The sequence below is a fragment of the Astatotilapia calliptera genome, chromosome 3, assembly GCF_964374335.1.
Source record: "Astatotilapia calliptera chromosome 3, fAstCal68.1, whole genome shotgun sequence".
Lineage (NCBI taxonomy): Eukaryota > Metazoa > Chordata > Actinopteri > Cichliformes > Cichlidae > Astatotilapia > Astatotilapia calliptera.
Genome location: NC_137424.1, coordinates 8,675,192 through 8,692,008, shown reverse-complemented (window position 1 = coordinate 8,692,008; position 16,817 = coordinate 8,675,192). Strand labels below are relative to the sequence as shown.

General features: G+C 40.9%; 1 protein-coding gene across 1 annotated transcript; it reads right to left on the bottom strand.

Annotated features, from left to right (window-relative positions):
- Positions 1 to 7,905: 7,905 nt before the first annotated feature.
- Positions 7,906 to 14,201, bottom strand: LOC145422853 (protein NLRC3-like). The gene is made up of 3 exons (XM_080294719.1): positions 14,162 to 14,201; positions 9,943 to 11,740; positions 7,906 to 8,751 (listed from the first exon to the last, which is right to left on the bottom strand). The coding sequence occupies exons 1-3, from the start codon at positions 14,199 to 14,201 to the stop codon at positions 8,484 to 8,486; spliced, it is 2,106 nt and encodes a 701-aa protein (XP_080150845.1). The 3' UTR covers positions 7,906 to 8,483.
- Between the last annotated feature and the right edge of the window lie 2,616 nt (positions 14,202 to 16,817).

Below are 16,817 nucleotides of genomic sequence, written 5' to 3'. Positions count from 1 at the left end.
GTGTGAGATTATATGAATCACACATGGATTTAAAACTGTCTGAGGCAGAGGACAACCAGTCCCAGTTGAAATCTCCGGCCAGCACAATTTCATTAAAATCTAAAGTAGATAGTTTTTCACTAAGTGAAACTAAAGCCTCACTACTAGCTGAGGGGGGTCTATAACAGCCCACAATGGTAATAAAATAGCCCTTGAAAAGTTGGAGTTTGAGGGCAAGAAGTTCAAACTGCTTACAAACAGATACCGATGAATCGACAGTAACATGGAATTTGCTTTTTACATAAATTGCAACACCGCCACCCTTTCTGGGGCGGTCGCAACGGAAAAGATTATAGCCCGTTATTGCAATGTCTTTGTCAGTAATTGATTTAGTAAGCCAGGTTTCTGATAATATAAGAATATCAGTATCTAACTCTTTCATCCAAATTTTCACAAAATCAAGTTTGGGAAGAAGACTTCTGACATTTAAATGAGTGATACCAAGACCTGTTCGAGTTTTGAAATCACAAGGAGTACTTAAGCATTTGCAGTCTGGACCGGGATTAGGTTGCACATTTCCAGATAAAAGAAGCAGAAGAACAATAAAACATTTTCTTTTCACAGATTTTTCTTGTAGGATTACAGACTGATTTCTCTTAGTGCCCGATCTCTTTGGGGGGTGAGAAGATTGGGAAATAAACCAGTAATATGGAATGAATCAATAAGTTAAATCAGTTGAAATGAGATCTCTGCTGATAATCACGTTTGAGAAACTTCTAAAAGATGTAAAATCCCACCTTGTTCCCTTTGAGAGGAGTAAGAAGTATGGTGTCTCTTGCTCCACAGACTGTTCCTGCACCTCTTGCCTTATAACAATGTGACCAGCTAATGCTAAGCAGGTGCCATTATTAGCTAATACTAATTTGAGATGAATTAGCATTATCCGCTTATGCTAACAATGTTTTTTCTTACTTTTTAACAATACGCCATTAGTGGCTAATTCTAATTTTAGATGAAAAAGGATTAACAGCTAATGCTCATACTGTTTGCTTTGTAAGAATGACAGCAGCTAATGATATGAAGTCTACCGTTATTAACTAATGCTAATTTGATGAGAATTAGCATTATCCGATAATGGTAACTCTTTTCCCCTGCATTATAACAATGTCAGGAGTTAATGCTAAGTAGACTGCCATTAGGGGCTAACTCTAATTAGGGGTGAATAATTATTAGCAGCTAATACTAATACCGTTTTCTCTTTTCCCTTATAACAACTTGAGCAGCTAATGCTAATTTGATGCGAATTAGCATTATATTAGTGAGCAGTTAATGCTAAGTAGGCTGCCATTATTAACTAATACTACGTTGACGTGAATTAGCATTATGCGCTACTGCTAATACTGTTTTCTCTTACTTATTAAAAATGATAGTAGCTAATACTAATACTCTTTTCCGTTGGGTAACAACAAAGTGAGGAATTAATGCTAAGTTGGCTGCTTTTAGCGGCTTATTCTAATTAGGGGTGAATAATTATTAGCAGCAAATGCTAATACCGTTTTCTCTTTCCTTATAACAATATGAGCAGTTAATGCTAATTTGATGTAAATTAGCATTATATTAGTGAGGAGTTAATGCTAAGTAGGCTGCCATTAGCAGCTAAAGGTAATTTGAGGTGAATAAGCACTAGTAGCTAATGCCAATACCCTTTTCTCTTGTGTTATAATGATGTGAAACGTTAATATTGTTCTCAAACAACAGAATGAGAATGAAATATTGATTCTAACAGGGCCCATAAACAGCATTAGCTTAGCAGCATTAGCTTATCAGAGTCTCCATCATGGTCACACAAATCCTTAGCGGAGCAAAGTGGCCTACTTAGCAATAGCTGCTGTAGAAAGCAAAGGGAAAACAGTATTAGCATTAGCTGCTAAATGTGCACTTGAGAACAAATCTATTGTGAATTCAGCCGTGAATGTAGTGTTTCCAGTAAGCTTCCATTTCCAAATGTTAGCTGCTCCTGTCTGCCTCTTTGTCACACACACAGACTGAAATGATTCACAGCCTTGTTTCATCCTTCTGTCAGTGTCACTGACTGTCACTGTGACTGTGGACATACAGCATGGGAAACACACACATGGCTGATACTTGTATCTAAAGTTACAAAATGTTGTCTCTGTCCAAATATTACCTAACTGTAAGTCTACTTTTAATGAAACTCTCAACATGACTTATCAGTTATCATTAATGTTCCTGCAAACAGACTCCTTGAAGACCCCCTACATAAATATCCATGTACTAGACTAGCTAGACTAGTGTGTCTGTCCCTGAAAATATTCCTGCATGTGTGATTGTTCATGTCTCATCTGCAGGAAACAAACAGGAAGTGAGTGAAAGACACAGGAAATGATTCCAGCTCTTCCTCCTATATCAGACATTCTCTCCATACCTGAGAGTGTCCAGTCTCCAGCCTGGATCCTTCAGTCCAGCCGAGAGCAGCTTCATTCCTGAATCACCTGGATGATTGTAGCTCAGGTCCAGCTCTCTCAGATGGGAGGGGTTGGAGCTCAGAGCTGAGGCCAGAGAAGTACAGCCTTCCTCTGTGATCAGACAGCCTGACAGACTGCAGACACACAAAACAACAATCCATCTGTTATCCATCTCTATAGCAGCATAACTAAGTGATGGTTCAGGGTCACCTGATCCAGCTCTAACTATAAGTTTTATCAAAAAGGAAAGTTTGAAGCTGATCGTCAAAGTAGAGAGGGTGTCTGTCGCCTGAACTCAAACTGGGAGCTGCTTCCACACCCAGTCCAACATAGCCAGGCTTTCTTTGCTGCTTTGACAAAACCTCAAATCCCAGTCAGAGATGGTGAGCATCATCACAGTGATGATCATTTCTCTGTTAACCCAGGCTTTCTGCTTCAGGATCTGTGCACGCTCACAGAACAAGGAGACCTTTAAACATCATTTCACTAAATGGATGGACTGAGCTCAGCCTACAGATGAACTGGATAAATAAAGATTTGACCTCAGTGTGCTCAGTGTTCCTGTCTATTCCTAACATATTCCTAACATGATAGCTGCACTTTAGAGCTCTAAAACTGGAACTGACACATATTTAAACTCCACATGTTACTCAGTACATTCAGTTCTGACACTCGCCCACAGTCCAACAAAGGAAACATGGAGATCACATCAGTTTGTCACCAAAGTCTAATTATTCCAGAGGGCAGTGTTGATACAACTAAAGTTATTTTTAAGCAAAGTTGAGTTTTTTATTGTCGCAGTACTTCATGTCTGAAGTATCACTTAAATGCATTACACGCTGTTGATGGCAGCAAACAAACCACCCAAACAAACAGAGGTGGGAGGCTTGGGCAGACTACGTAGGATCAGCTTGTGGGAGGAGTCAGGATAAAACCAAAGAAAGACAAGCTAACAAACACCACAGTGAAGTGAGTAGCTACAAACTGCAGGCTGATTAGTGTTGTTGAAGAAGTCGGTCTGAGGAACGTTCTTAGGATCAACAAATGACGGCATGTATGAGCCTCCCTCAAGACGCACCATCACAAGAAGAACACATGAGCTGTAGAAAAAGGAGAGACTATGAAAGCCACGGCGTTACAACGTGCACCAGCTGTTGGTCTCTCTGGAGACTACTGGGCGTGGCTGGGTAACCATGGTTACTTGGGAGTTACAGTACATGATATTAATGAAGAGTGGGAGCTGCGTTCTATAGCAAACAATTTGTTATGAGGTAATCAGCTGATCTTAGTTTAACCGGAAGCCCTTCACAATAATTGCAATGCCTTTATTTTGTACAACTACCATCAGTTCGTCTGTACTGATGGTAACTTAAAGTCACACTAATGTCGTTTAGTTTCTATAGTTTATGTAGTGGAAGTATACTACAGTACCCTGATCACTGATAGGACAGATTTATGTAGATATACACCTTTGTGTTTAACATTACTGCATTATAGTACTGTGATCTTTGTCCTTATATATGGCTATATTAGCTATACTGATGTACGTACATATAACTGGATATGTAACTTATCTATTCATCTTATTTGTCATGTATTTGTATTGTGTACTTCCTTTTTGTAAGAAACCACACACATGATCACAGCCGCAAGAATCAATCAGTGAAAGAATAAAGTGTCTCAAACCAAACCTTAAGCTCTTTATTCCACATGCTGGGATCATTTGGCCTTCAGTGGTGTTCTGGCTGACACACCGGAGTGACCAGAGTGCTAAAGAGTGAATCGGACACACCAGTGTCATCTCTGATATCTCCACTACATTTAATCGTCCTTCAGCTTGTGGCTGCCGTTAGCTGGTCTGCTAGTTAGCTGATTTGCTATTTAGCCGGTGTGCTAGTTAGCTGGTGTGCTAGTTAGCCGGTTCGCTAGTCAGCTGGTGTGCTGACCACCGAACCAGTAGGTTACAAGATGAGCTTGTCTGTCTGATGAGCCAGCTCTCTCTGTCTTGGTCATTTTGTCCTTGGGCAAAACCTAACCTACCACTACAACTGTAGCTTACCTCCACCAGTGTGTGAATGTGAGAGTGAATGAATACAGGGAGTGCAGAATTATTAGGCAAATGAGTATTTTGTCCACATCATCTTTTTCATGCATGTTGTCTTACTCCAAGCTGTATAGGCTCGAAAGCCTACTACCAATTAAGCATATTAGGTGATGTGCATCTCTGTAATGAGAAGGGGTGTGGTCTAATGACATCAACACCCTATATCAGGTGTGCATAATTATTAGGTAACGTCCTTTCCTTTGGCAAAATGGGTCAAAAGAAGGACTTGACAGGCTCAGAAAAGTCAAAAACAGTGAGATATCTTGCAGAGGGATGCAGCAGTCTCAAAATTGCAAAGCTTCTGAAGTGTGATCATCGAACAATCAAGCGTTTCATTCAAAATAGTCAACAGGGTCGCAAGAAGCGTGTGGAAAAACCAAGGCACAAAATAACTGCCCATGAACTGAGAAAAGTCAAGCGTGCAGCTGCCAAGATGCCACTTGCCACCAGTTTGGCCATATTTTGGAGCTGCAACATCACTGGAGTGCCCAAGAGCACAAGGTGTGCAATACTCAGAGACATGGCCAAGGTAAGAAAGGCTGAAAGACGACCACCACTGAACAAGACACACAAGCTGAAACGTCAAGACTGGGCCAAGAAATATCTCAAGACTGGTTTTTCTAAGGTTTTATGGACTGATGAAATGAGAGTGAGTCTTGATGGGCCAGATGGATGGGCCCGTGGCTGGATTGGTAAAGGGCAGAGAGCTCCAGTCCCACTCAGACGCCAGCAAGGTGGAGGTGGAGTACTGGTTTGGGCTGGTATCATCAAAGATGAGCTTGTGGGGCCTTTTCGGGTTGAGGATGGAGTCAAGCTCAACTCCCAGTCCTACTGCCAGTTTCTGGAAGACACCTTCTTCAAGCAGTGGTACAGGAAGAAGTCTGCATCCTTCAAGAAAAACATGATTTTCATGCAGGACAATGCTCCATCACACGCGTCCAAGTACTCCACAGCGTGGCTGCAAGAAAGGGTATAAAAGAAGAAAAACTAATGACATGGCCTCCTTGTTCACCTGATCTGAACCCCATTGAGAACCTGTGGTCCATCATCAAATGTGAGATTTACAAGGAGGGAAAACAGTACACCTCTCTGAACAGTGTCTGGGAGGCTGTGGTTGCTGCTGCACGCAATGTTGATGGTGAACAGATCAAAACACTGACAGAATCCATGGATGGCAGGCTTTTGAGTGTCCTTGCAAAGAAAGGTGGCTATATTGGTCGCTGATTTGTTTTTGAATGTCAGAAATGTATATTTGTGAATGTGGAGATGTTATATTGGTGTCACTGGTAAAAATAAATAAATGAAATGGGTATATATTTGTTTTTTGTTAAGTTGCCTAATAATTCTGCACAGTAATAGTCACCTGCACACACAGATATCCCCCTAAAATAGCTAAAACTAAAAACAAACTAAAAACTACTTCCAAAAACATTCAGCTTTGATATTAATGAGTTTTTTGGGTTCATTGAGAACATGGTTGTTGTTCAATAATAAAATTATTCCTCAAAAATACAACTTGCCTAATAATTCTGCACTCCCTGTAGTGGGATTGTAAAGGGTCTTTGAGGGTCTCGAAAAGCGCTATATAAATGCAATCCATTATTATTATTAAGAGCATCTTTAGGCCTGACTGTGCTCATCCTTCCTCCAACCTCTCCTTACCAAAGATAACAACTACATCAGTATTAGCTCAATAACAATTTCTGCAATTCAATTGTGGACATTCATTTTTAAACCTTGTGTAAAACGATAAAACCTCAAAGTCTGAGCATTATTCTTTGTGCAAACAGCTCTTGCAGGTTCCCCCGGACTTAGGTTATTTTTATTATTTAATTACTTTCCTTTAAGCAGCTGTTCAGGCTACTAAACTCATCCCAGAAATAACAAGTGACACCATTAATAGTAGAGGTGGGAATCACCATACAACTCGCGATACGATATTATCACAATACTTAACGCACGATACGATATTATTGCGATTTTTTAAAATATTTTGCGATATTTAAATTCTGCACATAAAGGTAAACTTTATCAATATTCATTTTATCTAATATCAAAGTCTCACACTCAGTCTTTCTCTCATTTCAGTCAGTTTTATTGTTGACAAACTGAACGGTTTGTATTACAGTCTAGTCCAACTTAACTGAATGCAACCATCTGGTACAATTATAGCTATTCTGAACTATGCAATTTATGAAAACTATGCAGCCCCTTCAGCAACTGAAGAATTTGAAAGTAAATTTAAAAAAATATATAATTTTACATTAAATAAAAAAGTTTCAAACTTAATTAAAATTAAACATGTCTTAAATTAAAATAAGTAAACTGTCATGTTTATTGCTGCCAAAAAAAAAGTTAAACACATTTGGACAGTGAAGGAATGTCAGGATTGTTGCTCAGAAAAAGGATCAACATGCTCTGAAGTCAACATGCTCTGACTCCAGAGCATGTTGACTTCAGAGAAAAAATTGTTTGTAACAAAATATCGATTTCTGCTGTCCCTGTATCGATACATTATTAGCAAACAAAATATCACGATACTACACAGTATCGATTTTTTCCCCCACCCCTAATTAATAGTGGAGCTAACTTTAACAGGTGAAACTGATTTGACCTATAAGGCTACTGCAGTTACTTCTTATCAGGTTTAGTAGGGAAGACATCTGGATGAGGTAGTTAGTAGTATGTAGTTAGTACCGGGCGACTCCCCTCCCCCACATTGGCACCAGAACCCTGTATTATCTACAGGGTAAGACTGCTTGTTTTATCAAACTATGGCCATTACTACTGTGATCATTTGCAGCCCAGTGTGCCGCTCTCTCTGCTGGGATGAACCACTGGAGCTCACCCAGTCATCCCTTTCTTTCTCTCAAGAAGAAGTGAAATAAATATATTTATTATGTTACGAGTCTAATATTCTTTAAATCAAACTGTAATGAATAAATCAAGCAAGAAGATTTGGTGGCTCCACGTGTTGTAGAAGAAAAGATAAACATCTCATTTTGAGAAATCAGCCTTTAAAATTAAGTACTGTGAATAAAAAACAAACAGCGAGCCAATCAGCAGTCGCCAATATCCTCCTAATTTCATTCACAAAGAAATCAAATATATATATTATGGGCCCAAAGGAGCCTAAATCTTTAAATTAGGCAGTGCATGAAGTTTTTTTTTAAATAAACAGAGACATGACTATAACAACTTTTAGTAATTCAGAGTCCAATTATCCACTCAAATGTAAATAAAAGTTCACTTGACAGCTGTAAAAGTTACATGTTTATACAATAATATAAGTCACATTTCAAATGATCATCTGTGGAAAAGCTTCACTCCTGAATCCTGCAGGTCAGAGTTACTCAGGTCCAGCTCTCTCAGACTGGAGGACTGGGAGCTGAGGACTGAGGACAGAGCTTCACAGCTTCTCTCTGACAGGTTACAGCCACTCAGTCTGAAAAATAAAAGACAATCTATAAAACAAGTACTCATGTAGAGTTTGTTAATACATTTCACAACATTAAATGTTGACTTTCTATTTTTAAAGGAAACATAAACATACTAAGATACAACATCATATGTATGAACTTTAATTAATAATTCTAAAAACTAAATGTTTTCTGATCTGACCTCAGAGTATTCAGTTTACAGTTTAAACGTTGTAGTCCAGCAGACAGAAGCTTCACTCCTGAATCCTGCAGCTTTCTGATACTCAGGTCCAGCTCTGTCAGACTAGAGGACTGCGAGCTGAGAACTGAGGACAGAGCTTCACAGTTTTCCTCTGAGAGTTCACAGATGTTAAGTCTGAAGATAAAAACATGAATAAAGATTGTTGTTAAAGTGTAATCAGGGTGCAATAGCTTATTGTCTTGTGCTGAGCAGGTTAGTAAAACTTCCGTTTAACTTTGAAATGAATAAAAATGCTATGAAACAAGGATAACTGGATAAAGACATAAACAAAAACAAACATCAAACACATAAACAAACAGAACTAAACATAATACAAATTGATCTGACCTCAGAACATTCAGTTTGGCATGTGGACTCTCCACTGCAGCAGACAGAAGCTTTACTGCTGAAGCCTTCAGGCTGTTGGTACTCAGGTCCAGCTCTCTCAGACTACAGGACTGGGAGCTGACCACTGACAGCAAATTTTCACAGCCTTTCTCTGAGACGTTACAGCTGCTCAGTCTGAGAGAGAAAGGGAAAAAACCACAACAAAAAAAACAAACAATATATGTGATCAAATTAAATTTGTTTATATGTTGAACCCTTTTTTTTAAAAATTTATTTAAACCTATGAGACTATGAGTACTACCAGTCCAGTGCACATGATTGGTACCTTGATGGTACCTTGCTCAGGGGTACCACAAGGTAACTATTCGGTGGATTCGACCCCTGACCTTATGATCATGGGGCGACCACTCTGCCTACTGAGCTAATAATTCTGTGTACACTGTCATACAATATTAACTAAAACAATTATTTTAGAAAATTTTAGTAATTCAATAATCATGCTCATTACCTGTGTATTGTGAAGAACACTGGATTTTAAACACTAGCTGTATAAAACTCTTCCTGTTAAAGGTGTGTATAAAGGAGATGAGCTGAAATGCAGACTTCATGGAGAATGTTTGCTGTCAGCATATATCAAAGACAAAGCAGAGATCCATCCAGTCTCTTCCACTAAGCCCACAGAGGGACAGACAACCACTCTCACTCACACCTGCATGAAGTTTAGATCACCAGGTAACCTAACTGCATGTCTGTGGACAGTGGGAAGAAACTGTAGAGGACCCAGAGTGAACCCACTGTAATTCTGTGATAACACTGGTTATGGAAGCCTTACAGTTACATATGGTTACTGACAAGAAACACGACCTTAGAGGCAATTTCAGTAATGAAGACCGAGTTTCTCCCTCCATACAGGATGAAAACATGACAGCACAGCAGAGATTTATATTTAAAAAGGGAGGGTGTGCACTGAAAGTGAGATACAAACTTGAACTTAAATTATGAACATCAGAAAAAGATGTAGGTGAAGTCTGGCAGGTGAAGTTTGTGCTTTAGAATAAAACAACCAAACTCCTGGAGTTGGAGACAAATGAACAAGCTGAGGATAATAAACCTGTCAGAGGGGCTGAAGCATCAGAGCTCATGTTCTTATAGGCTGGGTCTGGATTGTCCTTTGATAAGAGTTACAGAACAAAGTGTGTTTTAGAAATGCTGGAGTGAAACATTAAAACTACCATATATTTACCGAGTGACTGATGATCATTTAATTTACTATTTTAAAAAAAGTTACAGTGCTCTTTGAACTCAGCATTTCTGATTTATTTCCCATGATTTTAACAATGAAGCGATGACAACATGTTTACTCACAGAGCTTTGTTGGAGGCTTTGACCACTGGCAGCATTCTCAGAAGAGCCTCCTCTGAAGCAGAGTATTTCTTGAAGTCAAACTCATCCAGATCTTCTTCTGATGACAGTAAGATGAAGACCAGAGCTGACCACTGAGCAGGAGACAGTTCATCTGTGGAGAGACTTCCTGATCTCAGGGACTGTTGGATCTCCTCCACTAGAGAACGATCATTCAGTTCATTCAGACAGTGGATCAGATTGATGCTTTTCTCTGCAGACAGATTCTTACTGAGCTTCTCCTTGATGTACTGGACTGTTTCCTGATTGGTCAGTGAGCTACTTCCTGTCTGTGTCATCAGGGCTCGTAGGAGAGTCTGATTGGTCTGCAGGGAAAGACCCAGGAGGAAGCGGAGGAACAAGTCCAGGTGTCCATTTGGACTCTGTAAGGCCTTGTTCACAGCACTCTGGTAGAAGTGTTTCTTTGCAGATTCTCCTGTTTCAGACTTCTTGGATGTTGTTTGTTGTTGTTCCAGCAGATTGAGTCCAGAGTTGATGAAGGTCAGATGGACATGAAGAGCAGCCAGAAACTCCTGAACACTCAGATGGATGAAGCAGAACACCTTGTCCTGGTACAGTCCTCTCTCCTCTTTAAAGATCTGTGTGAACACTCCTGAGTACACTGAGGCTGCTCTGATATCGATGCCACACTCTGTCAGGTCTGATTCATAGAAGATCAGGTTTCCTTTCTGCAGCTGATCAAAAGCCAGTTTTCCCAGAGACTCAATCATCTTCCTGCTCTCTGGACTCCAGTGTGGATCTGTCTCAGCTCCTCCATCATACTTGACCTTCTTCACTTTGGCCTGAACCACCAGGAAGTGGATGTACATCTCAGTCAGGGTCTTGGGCAGCTGTCCTCCCTCTCTGGTTTCCAGCACATCCTCCAGAACTGTAGCAGTGATCCAGCAGAAGACTGGGATGTGACACATGATGTGGAGGCTTCGTGATGTCTTGATGTGGGAGATGATCCTGCTGGCCTGCTCCTCATCTCTGAATCTCTTCCTGAAGTACTCCTCCTTCTGTGGGTCAGTGAACCCTCTGACCTCTGTCACCATGCCAACACAGTCAGGAGGGATCTGATTGGCTGCTGCAGGTCGTGTGGTTATCCAGAGGCAAGCAGAGGGAAGCAGTTTCCCCCTGATGAGGTTTATCAGCAGCACATCCACTGAGGTGGACTTTCTAGGGTCAGTTAGGATTGTAGTTTTGTGGAAGTCCAGAGGAAGTCGACACTCATCCAGACCATCAAAGATGAACACAACCTGGAAGTCTTCAAAGCTGCAGATTCCTGCTTCTTTGGTTTCAGTAAAGAAGTGATGAACAAGTCCCACCAAGCTGAACTTTTCCTCTTTCAGCACATTCAGCTCTCTGAAAGTGAATGGAAATATGAACTGGATGTCCTGGTTGGCTTTGTCTTCAGCCCAGTCCAGGCTGTATTTCTGTGTTAAGACTGTTTTCCCAATGCCAGCCACTCCCTTTGTCAGCACTGTTCTGATTGGTTCGTCTCTTCCAGGTGAGGCTTTAAAGATGTCTTCTTGTCTGATGGTTGTTTCTGGTCTGTCTGGTTTCCTGGATGCTGTTTCAATCTGTCTGACCTCATGTTCATCATTGACCTCTGCAGTCCCTCCCTCTGTGATGTAGAGCTCTGTGTAGATCTGATTCAGGAGGGTTGGGTTTCCTGCTTTAGCGATGCCCTCAAACACACACTGGAACTTCTTCTTCAGCTTAGACTTAAGGTTACGATGACAAACAGCAGCTGGAAGTTCTGAATAATAATAATAAAAATACAACTTTAACAATCATATTTTACAAAATGCTGATGACAATTTCTGACCCACTGAGAAATGACTGAACACACTGGTGTCACAAGTGTCTCATTTATCCAGCAGCTTAAACCTTTAGATAAATCCTCTTACGTCTCTGCAGACGGTCAGCCAGCTCCTCCTGCTTCATTCTCCTCAGGAAGTCCACTGTGATCTTCACAAATGCCTCTCTGCTGCTCCTCTGCTCATAATCCTCCCTCTGAAACCCCAAGCACTGGGGCTTATTTGGATTCAGAGCCTTCTGGATCTTCTTCAGCTCGTTCTTCACAAAAGTGATGATGTTGTCCTCCAGCAGCTGGAACAGAATATTTATGAATGACCCACCACTCTGAACTTTAGTCCACACAACATCCACTTCTTTACCATCAAGGGGCATATCATCCACGAACTCTTTACCAATTATAAGTTTGACTTTATCTGATTAACTGAGACTTTGTCCACAACTCCATGATCCCAAAGCGTTGATTCTGTTCATATGAATGCAGCGATTTCAGTGGGAGAAACATTTCACTGGTGTTCAGAGCTGAACTACCAACAGGTTGATGATCAAAGCCAGAAACTTGGAGATGTTTCAGGTGACTGAGTTGATCGTACAGACAACTGGTCTTAAAGGTTCACTCTGTTTACACATACAGATCAGTATTTAAGGTTTGACTCTCATCATCCACTGGGGCACAAACTGGGCGTCATCAGGACACTACAACACAGAACAAACACCATCCCCACAGACACAGCAGCCAGCGAAGCAGAAGAACTTCACATCAAGAAGGTCCTGAGTAAATGTGAACGCTGGTTTGAGGGCGGAGTCAAGGAGGCCATTTATGTGAAAAGGAAAGACCATCTCTGAATGGAGGAGGGGCCTAAGGGTACAACTGTCACCATCTTACATGCTGTGATTGCAGCCATTCCCCAGCTCTCTGTGAACTGGACTCATGAACATTGATCAACAACCATTGATCAATGGTCCTGACAATATGCGTACCAATGATCAATGAACTGACCTCCCAGCCCATTGTTCCTTCAGTGGGCTGGTTTCAGTCATACAAATGTCCTGTTTATGAGATTGAAACCTGCAGCCAGCTGAGACTGAAGAAGTCACCTGATGATGATGAAACGTTTCTCCCACTGAAAACATCCAGATGAACAGAATCAAGCTTTTTGGGATTTACGTACCTGGATGATTGAGCATCAAGACACAACTCTGTGACTTTTCTCAGATGAATCAATCCTCTCCTCCAGCTTTGTTTACATCTACCAGCCCTGTGGCGCTGCCCAGGGAAATAATCTATGTGAGAGGTGGAAAGTCATACAGGTGTCTGCTCCTGCCTTCAGTTATTTTATCTACTGTGTGTCAACTGGCTGAACCTCCTCCAACTGTCTACTGTCTCCCTAAACTCAACAATGACTTCGTGATCTATCCATTCTCTGACCAAAGACATCCTGCTGCAGGAGGTTAACATAGCAGCCAATGATGATCCCACTCACTGTGAACAACACATTTGGACCTGATTTGCTGCTCTGGTTTACACGTGAACTTCCACTGCTGCTGTCACCAACTTGAGAGGCTCTACAGAAAAACTGGACTTGTCCATAAAAATCATAAACTACATTACAAGGGCAGCATTGCTCAATCAACTCTAATTACTACTGACATGTTATCTCTTCTAACTAAGGTACAGACACTCAAACTTGCTGCTTTCAGTGAGAAGTCAAATGTCTGAATATGAGCTGGAAGCTGCTGAGAGTCCTCCTCCTTCCCGTGGGGTTTACTTTCTCTACTACTTTCACTATAAACACGCCCCTTTCATGCACCTGCAGAGGGCCACCAGCAGATGGAGCTGTCTTAAACAAATCCACTTGGATAGTTAGCTGTAGATGACTTTATCAGTATGATTGTAGGACTTCGAGTTATTCTTTAGATTTATTTAAACTCCTATATTGTGCACAAGTGTTGAGCGACCCATAATTTCTCTGTACTTTTCATAAGAGCAGCCAGACTTTCAGCTAGTTTTTCTTTGCTCTGCAGGTTTATGAAGGTGTGTCAAAGTTGTTCTTTGGACATTGGCTGCTTATTAAATCATTTTCAGTCCTCGTACAGAAACACTCTTCAAGCTAAATCCAAGTGTGTTAGACCAGAGTTAACCTGATAGATATGTGTGGGTGTGTAACTCTTAGAAGCTGATTGGCTGCTTTTTATGGGGGCTGGGTCTTTGGAAAGTGTTTTAGTAACACACCCTGAACTGCACACTTTAACAAACAACATGAGATTTTAACTGTAATGTAAAACTCATGTGATTCACTGTTATTAAGCACAAACACATCTATGGCCCTGTTTCCATTAGTAGCTGCTCAGATCGACTCACCACAGGTCACCACGACTGGACTGGATCCACTGGTTTCCATTACAGTTGAGGACCACCTAATGTGGTCGTCTCAATACAGCCGAGTGTCGACTAACATCATTAGTAAGTGCTAATGCTGCTAATTTCCATCATATTTGTCATTTATTGCTCAAAGTTATTGAAGAAACAGTTATTCAGCTTCATCCCCACTGATCTCGACTACAAACTGTTTCACTTTGGTTTCTGTTTAAAGCCTCGATGTTTAAAACGTTTCCCTGTGATCACATTTGCACCGTCTGATTTCAAAGTTTGTTTTCTTTTGGTCATTTAGTCCACAGAGTCCTTGGTGTTCTGAAAGGGACCTATAAATAAATGCATTATTATTAATATTAAAGTAGTTGTTGTACATGTACAGACCATAAATATGGAGTCCAGCTGTGTTTGATGCTGCTGGGCAGACTGACCACTGGGAACCTCTGAGCTCTGCTGCTCCACTCTGTGGAGGAACCATGAAGGATTAGATCAACACAGGATAAAGATCCAGGAGTTTCTGCTCAAATAACTTCATCTGAATCAAGTCTGTCAAGTTTTAAACTCTCAGATTGTGAACATATCAGTAATTTTCAGTCTGTTTTCATGGACGTCCTTTCAGTGGTGATGTCAGGGATGATTTTGAAGAAGCTCATCAAACTGAACCATCAGCAGATCACTGCTCCACAACCAGAACATGATCCGAGTCTCCCTCCACCACCAGAACACCATCTTTACTAACGTGGTAGATCAGTGTAGTACAGATCAATAACTGATGAGTCATTTGATCAAAATCACTGAGTGCTTCACGTCTGACCCTCTGATGCTTCTGTAGACATTTTGCATATTTAATGAATGTCTGACAGTTTTACATTCATTCTATGAACACAGTGGAAATGTTGTGTTATAGTCTCCATGTTGTTTCCAGCATCATAAATTCTTAAGTTCAGAAAATTAGATTCTTTCTTCACAGCTGAAAAACAACATTTATTCTCTATTGAAATCTGCATCGTCCACTCCAAAGGTCACAATCTGAAGGTAACATCTGGTTTTGTTCCCTGTGGTTAACTCTGAGCATCAGTATGGTGGGATTTATCCACTACATCCACACCACTGTGGTTCAGTGTTGTCCTGATGGAGTAACAGCAGCCAGTATGATCCAGGCTTTAGCTGCTGGGTCTCTGTGTGACCTCTCAGACTGTTTAACAGATCAGACACAAAGAGAATCAGAGCAGCTCTGTTCTTTAAAGACAAACATGAACCCACTCAGGTCACACTTTCCCCACAGATATGAGCATCACTGTCCTCAAACAGCAAATGACCAAGTCGAACATTTGGATCTTTTCTCTTTCATTGTTTTCTTTTTAATGAATCTTTGTAACAATCTGAGGATGTTTCAGGTCATATTTATCCAGGAAACACAAACATGTAAAGGAGTCATCACAGCTCTCTGACCTCGTTGCTCCAGGTTCACCACTGAAGTGTGGAGGTCGACCTTTGGACCAGTCGCTCCTCACAGACGGACAGCTGGACCCTGCAGACTCTGCTCTGTCCTCCTCTTCCTCCATCATCATCTTCAGTCAGTCTGAGAGGTAAACCACAAACACTCAGTGAGTTCACATTAACAGGAGTAACTGAGTTACAGTCGCTGACCTCTGACCTGTCATGTGACCATGAAACCAGGTCAATATGTCTGTAGGTTCAGTCATCCAGGTCATGTGATCTAAGGAGCTTGGAGAGAAAAGAGACGTCTTTAAGTTTCTGGAAGACGTTTCATCTGAGAAGCTTCTTCAGCTCTAAAACCAAACGGTGGAGAGTCCCAGATATTTAAACCTGAGAGGGAAAGAAAGCATGTCGCTGACCCACCACTGATGTTATTTCAAGGAGGAAACTGAGAGCCTTTGCACCAGGAGCACAAACATCAGCTCCAGCAATGATCCACTGATGTGTTTTTATTCCATGTATGAATGTTGTTATTGACAGAGATGACGTTTGTGTGTCAGTGATGCAGTGACTGTTGTTGTTACCTGTACAGGCTGGTTAGACTCTATGAAACAGATCATACAGATCTCTGCATGTTAGAAGAGACTATTAAAGGTCATGAATGAGACAAAGGCAAGGAGGCGTCCTTTACAGCTAAACAGCAGAGTGAGAGAACAGCCAGCACCTCTACATTTATCACATTATACAGCACATGTATGATACTGACAGGGATGAGAAGAATTTAGTGATTCTGATCCCATCATTGATATTACTTATTGATTCTCAGTAGCTCTGCTCTGACAGTCACCACCATCACTGAGCAGCATATCAAAGACATTTGTGCACATTAACTGCATGTTGTGGCTCAAATGTTTGTGCATGTTGGAGGCATTTCCTCTTTGTTGTGATCAGTGTTGGTCATTACTCAAAACAGTCATTATTACACATATTACACAGAACACTTTGATTAAAAGTAATGGAGTACGTTACTTCATTACTCCTCATAACATTACTTTGATGTTACTGTGTAAAATGAACAAATGAGCATGTAACAACATAAAGCTGAGGTACAGCCCCACACACCAACACAGATCCTGATGAGGTCACGTGATGTTTCTCTGAGTGTTTATGAACACAAATCAAAGATGAAACAGCACAAAGACAC

Bases quoted from the DNA above. Each gene is read 5' to 3' on its own strand.
- LOC145422853 (XM_080294719.1), bottom strand. From the start codon at position 14,201: ATGGAAACCAGTGGATCCAGTCCAGTCGTGGTGACCTGTG. The intron at 11,741-14,161 runs GTGAGTCGATCT...ATTATTATTCAG, and splicing joins TCCAGTCGTGGTGACCTGTG to AACTTCCAGCTGCTGTTTGT. The intron at 8,752-9,942 runs GTGAGTAAACAT...TTTCTCTCTCAG, and splicing joins AAAGCCTCCAACAAAGCTCT to ACTGAGCAGCTGTAACGTCT.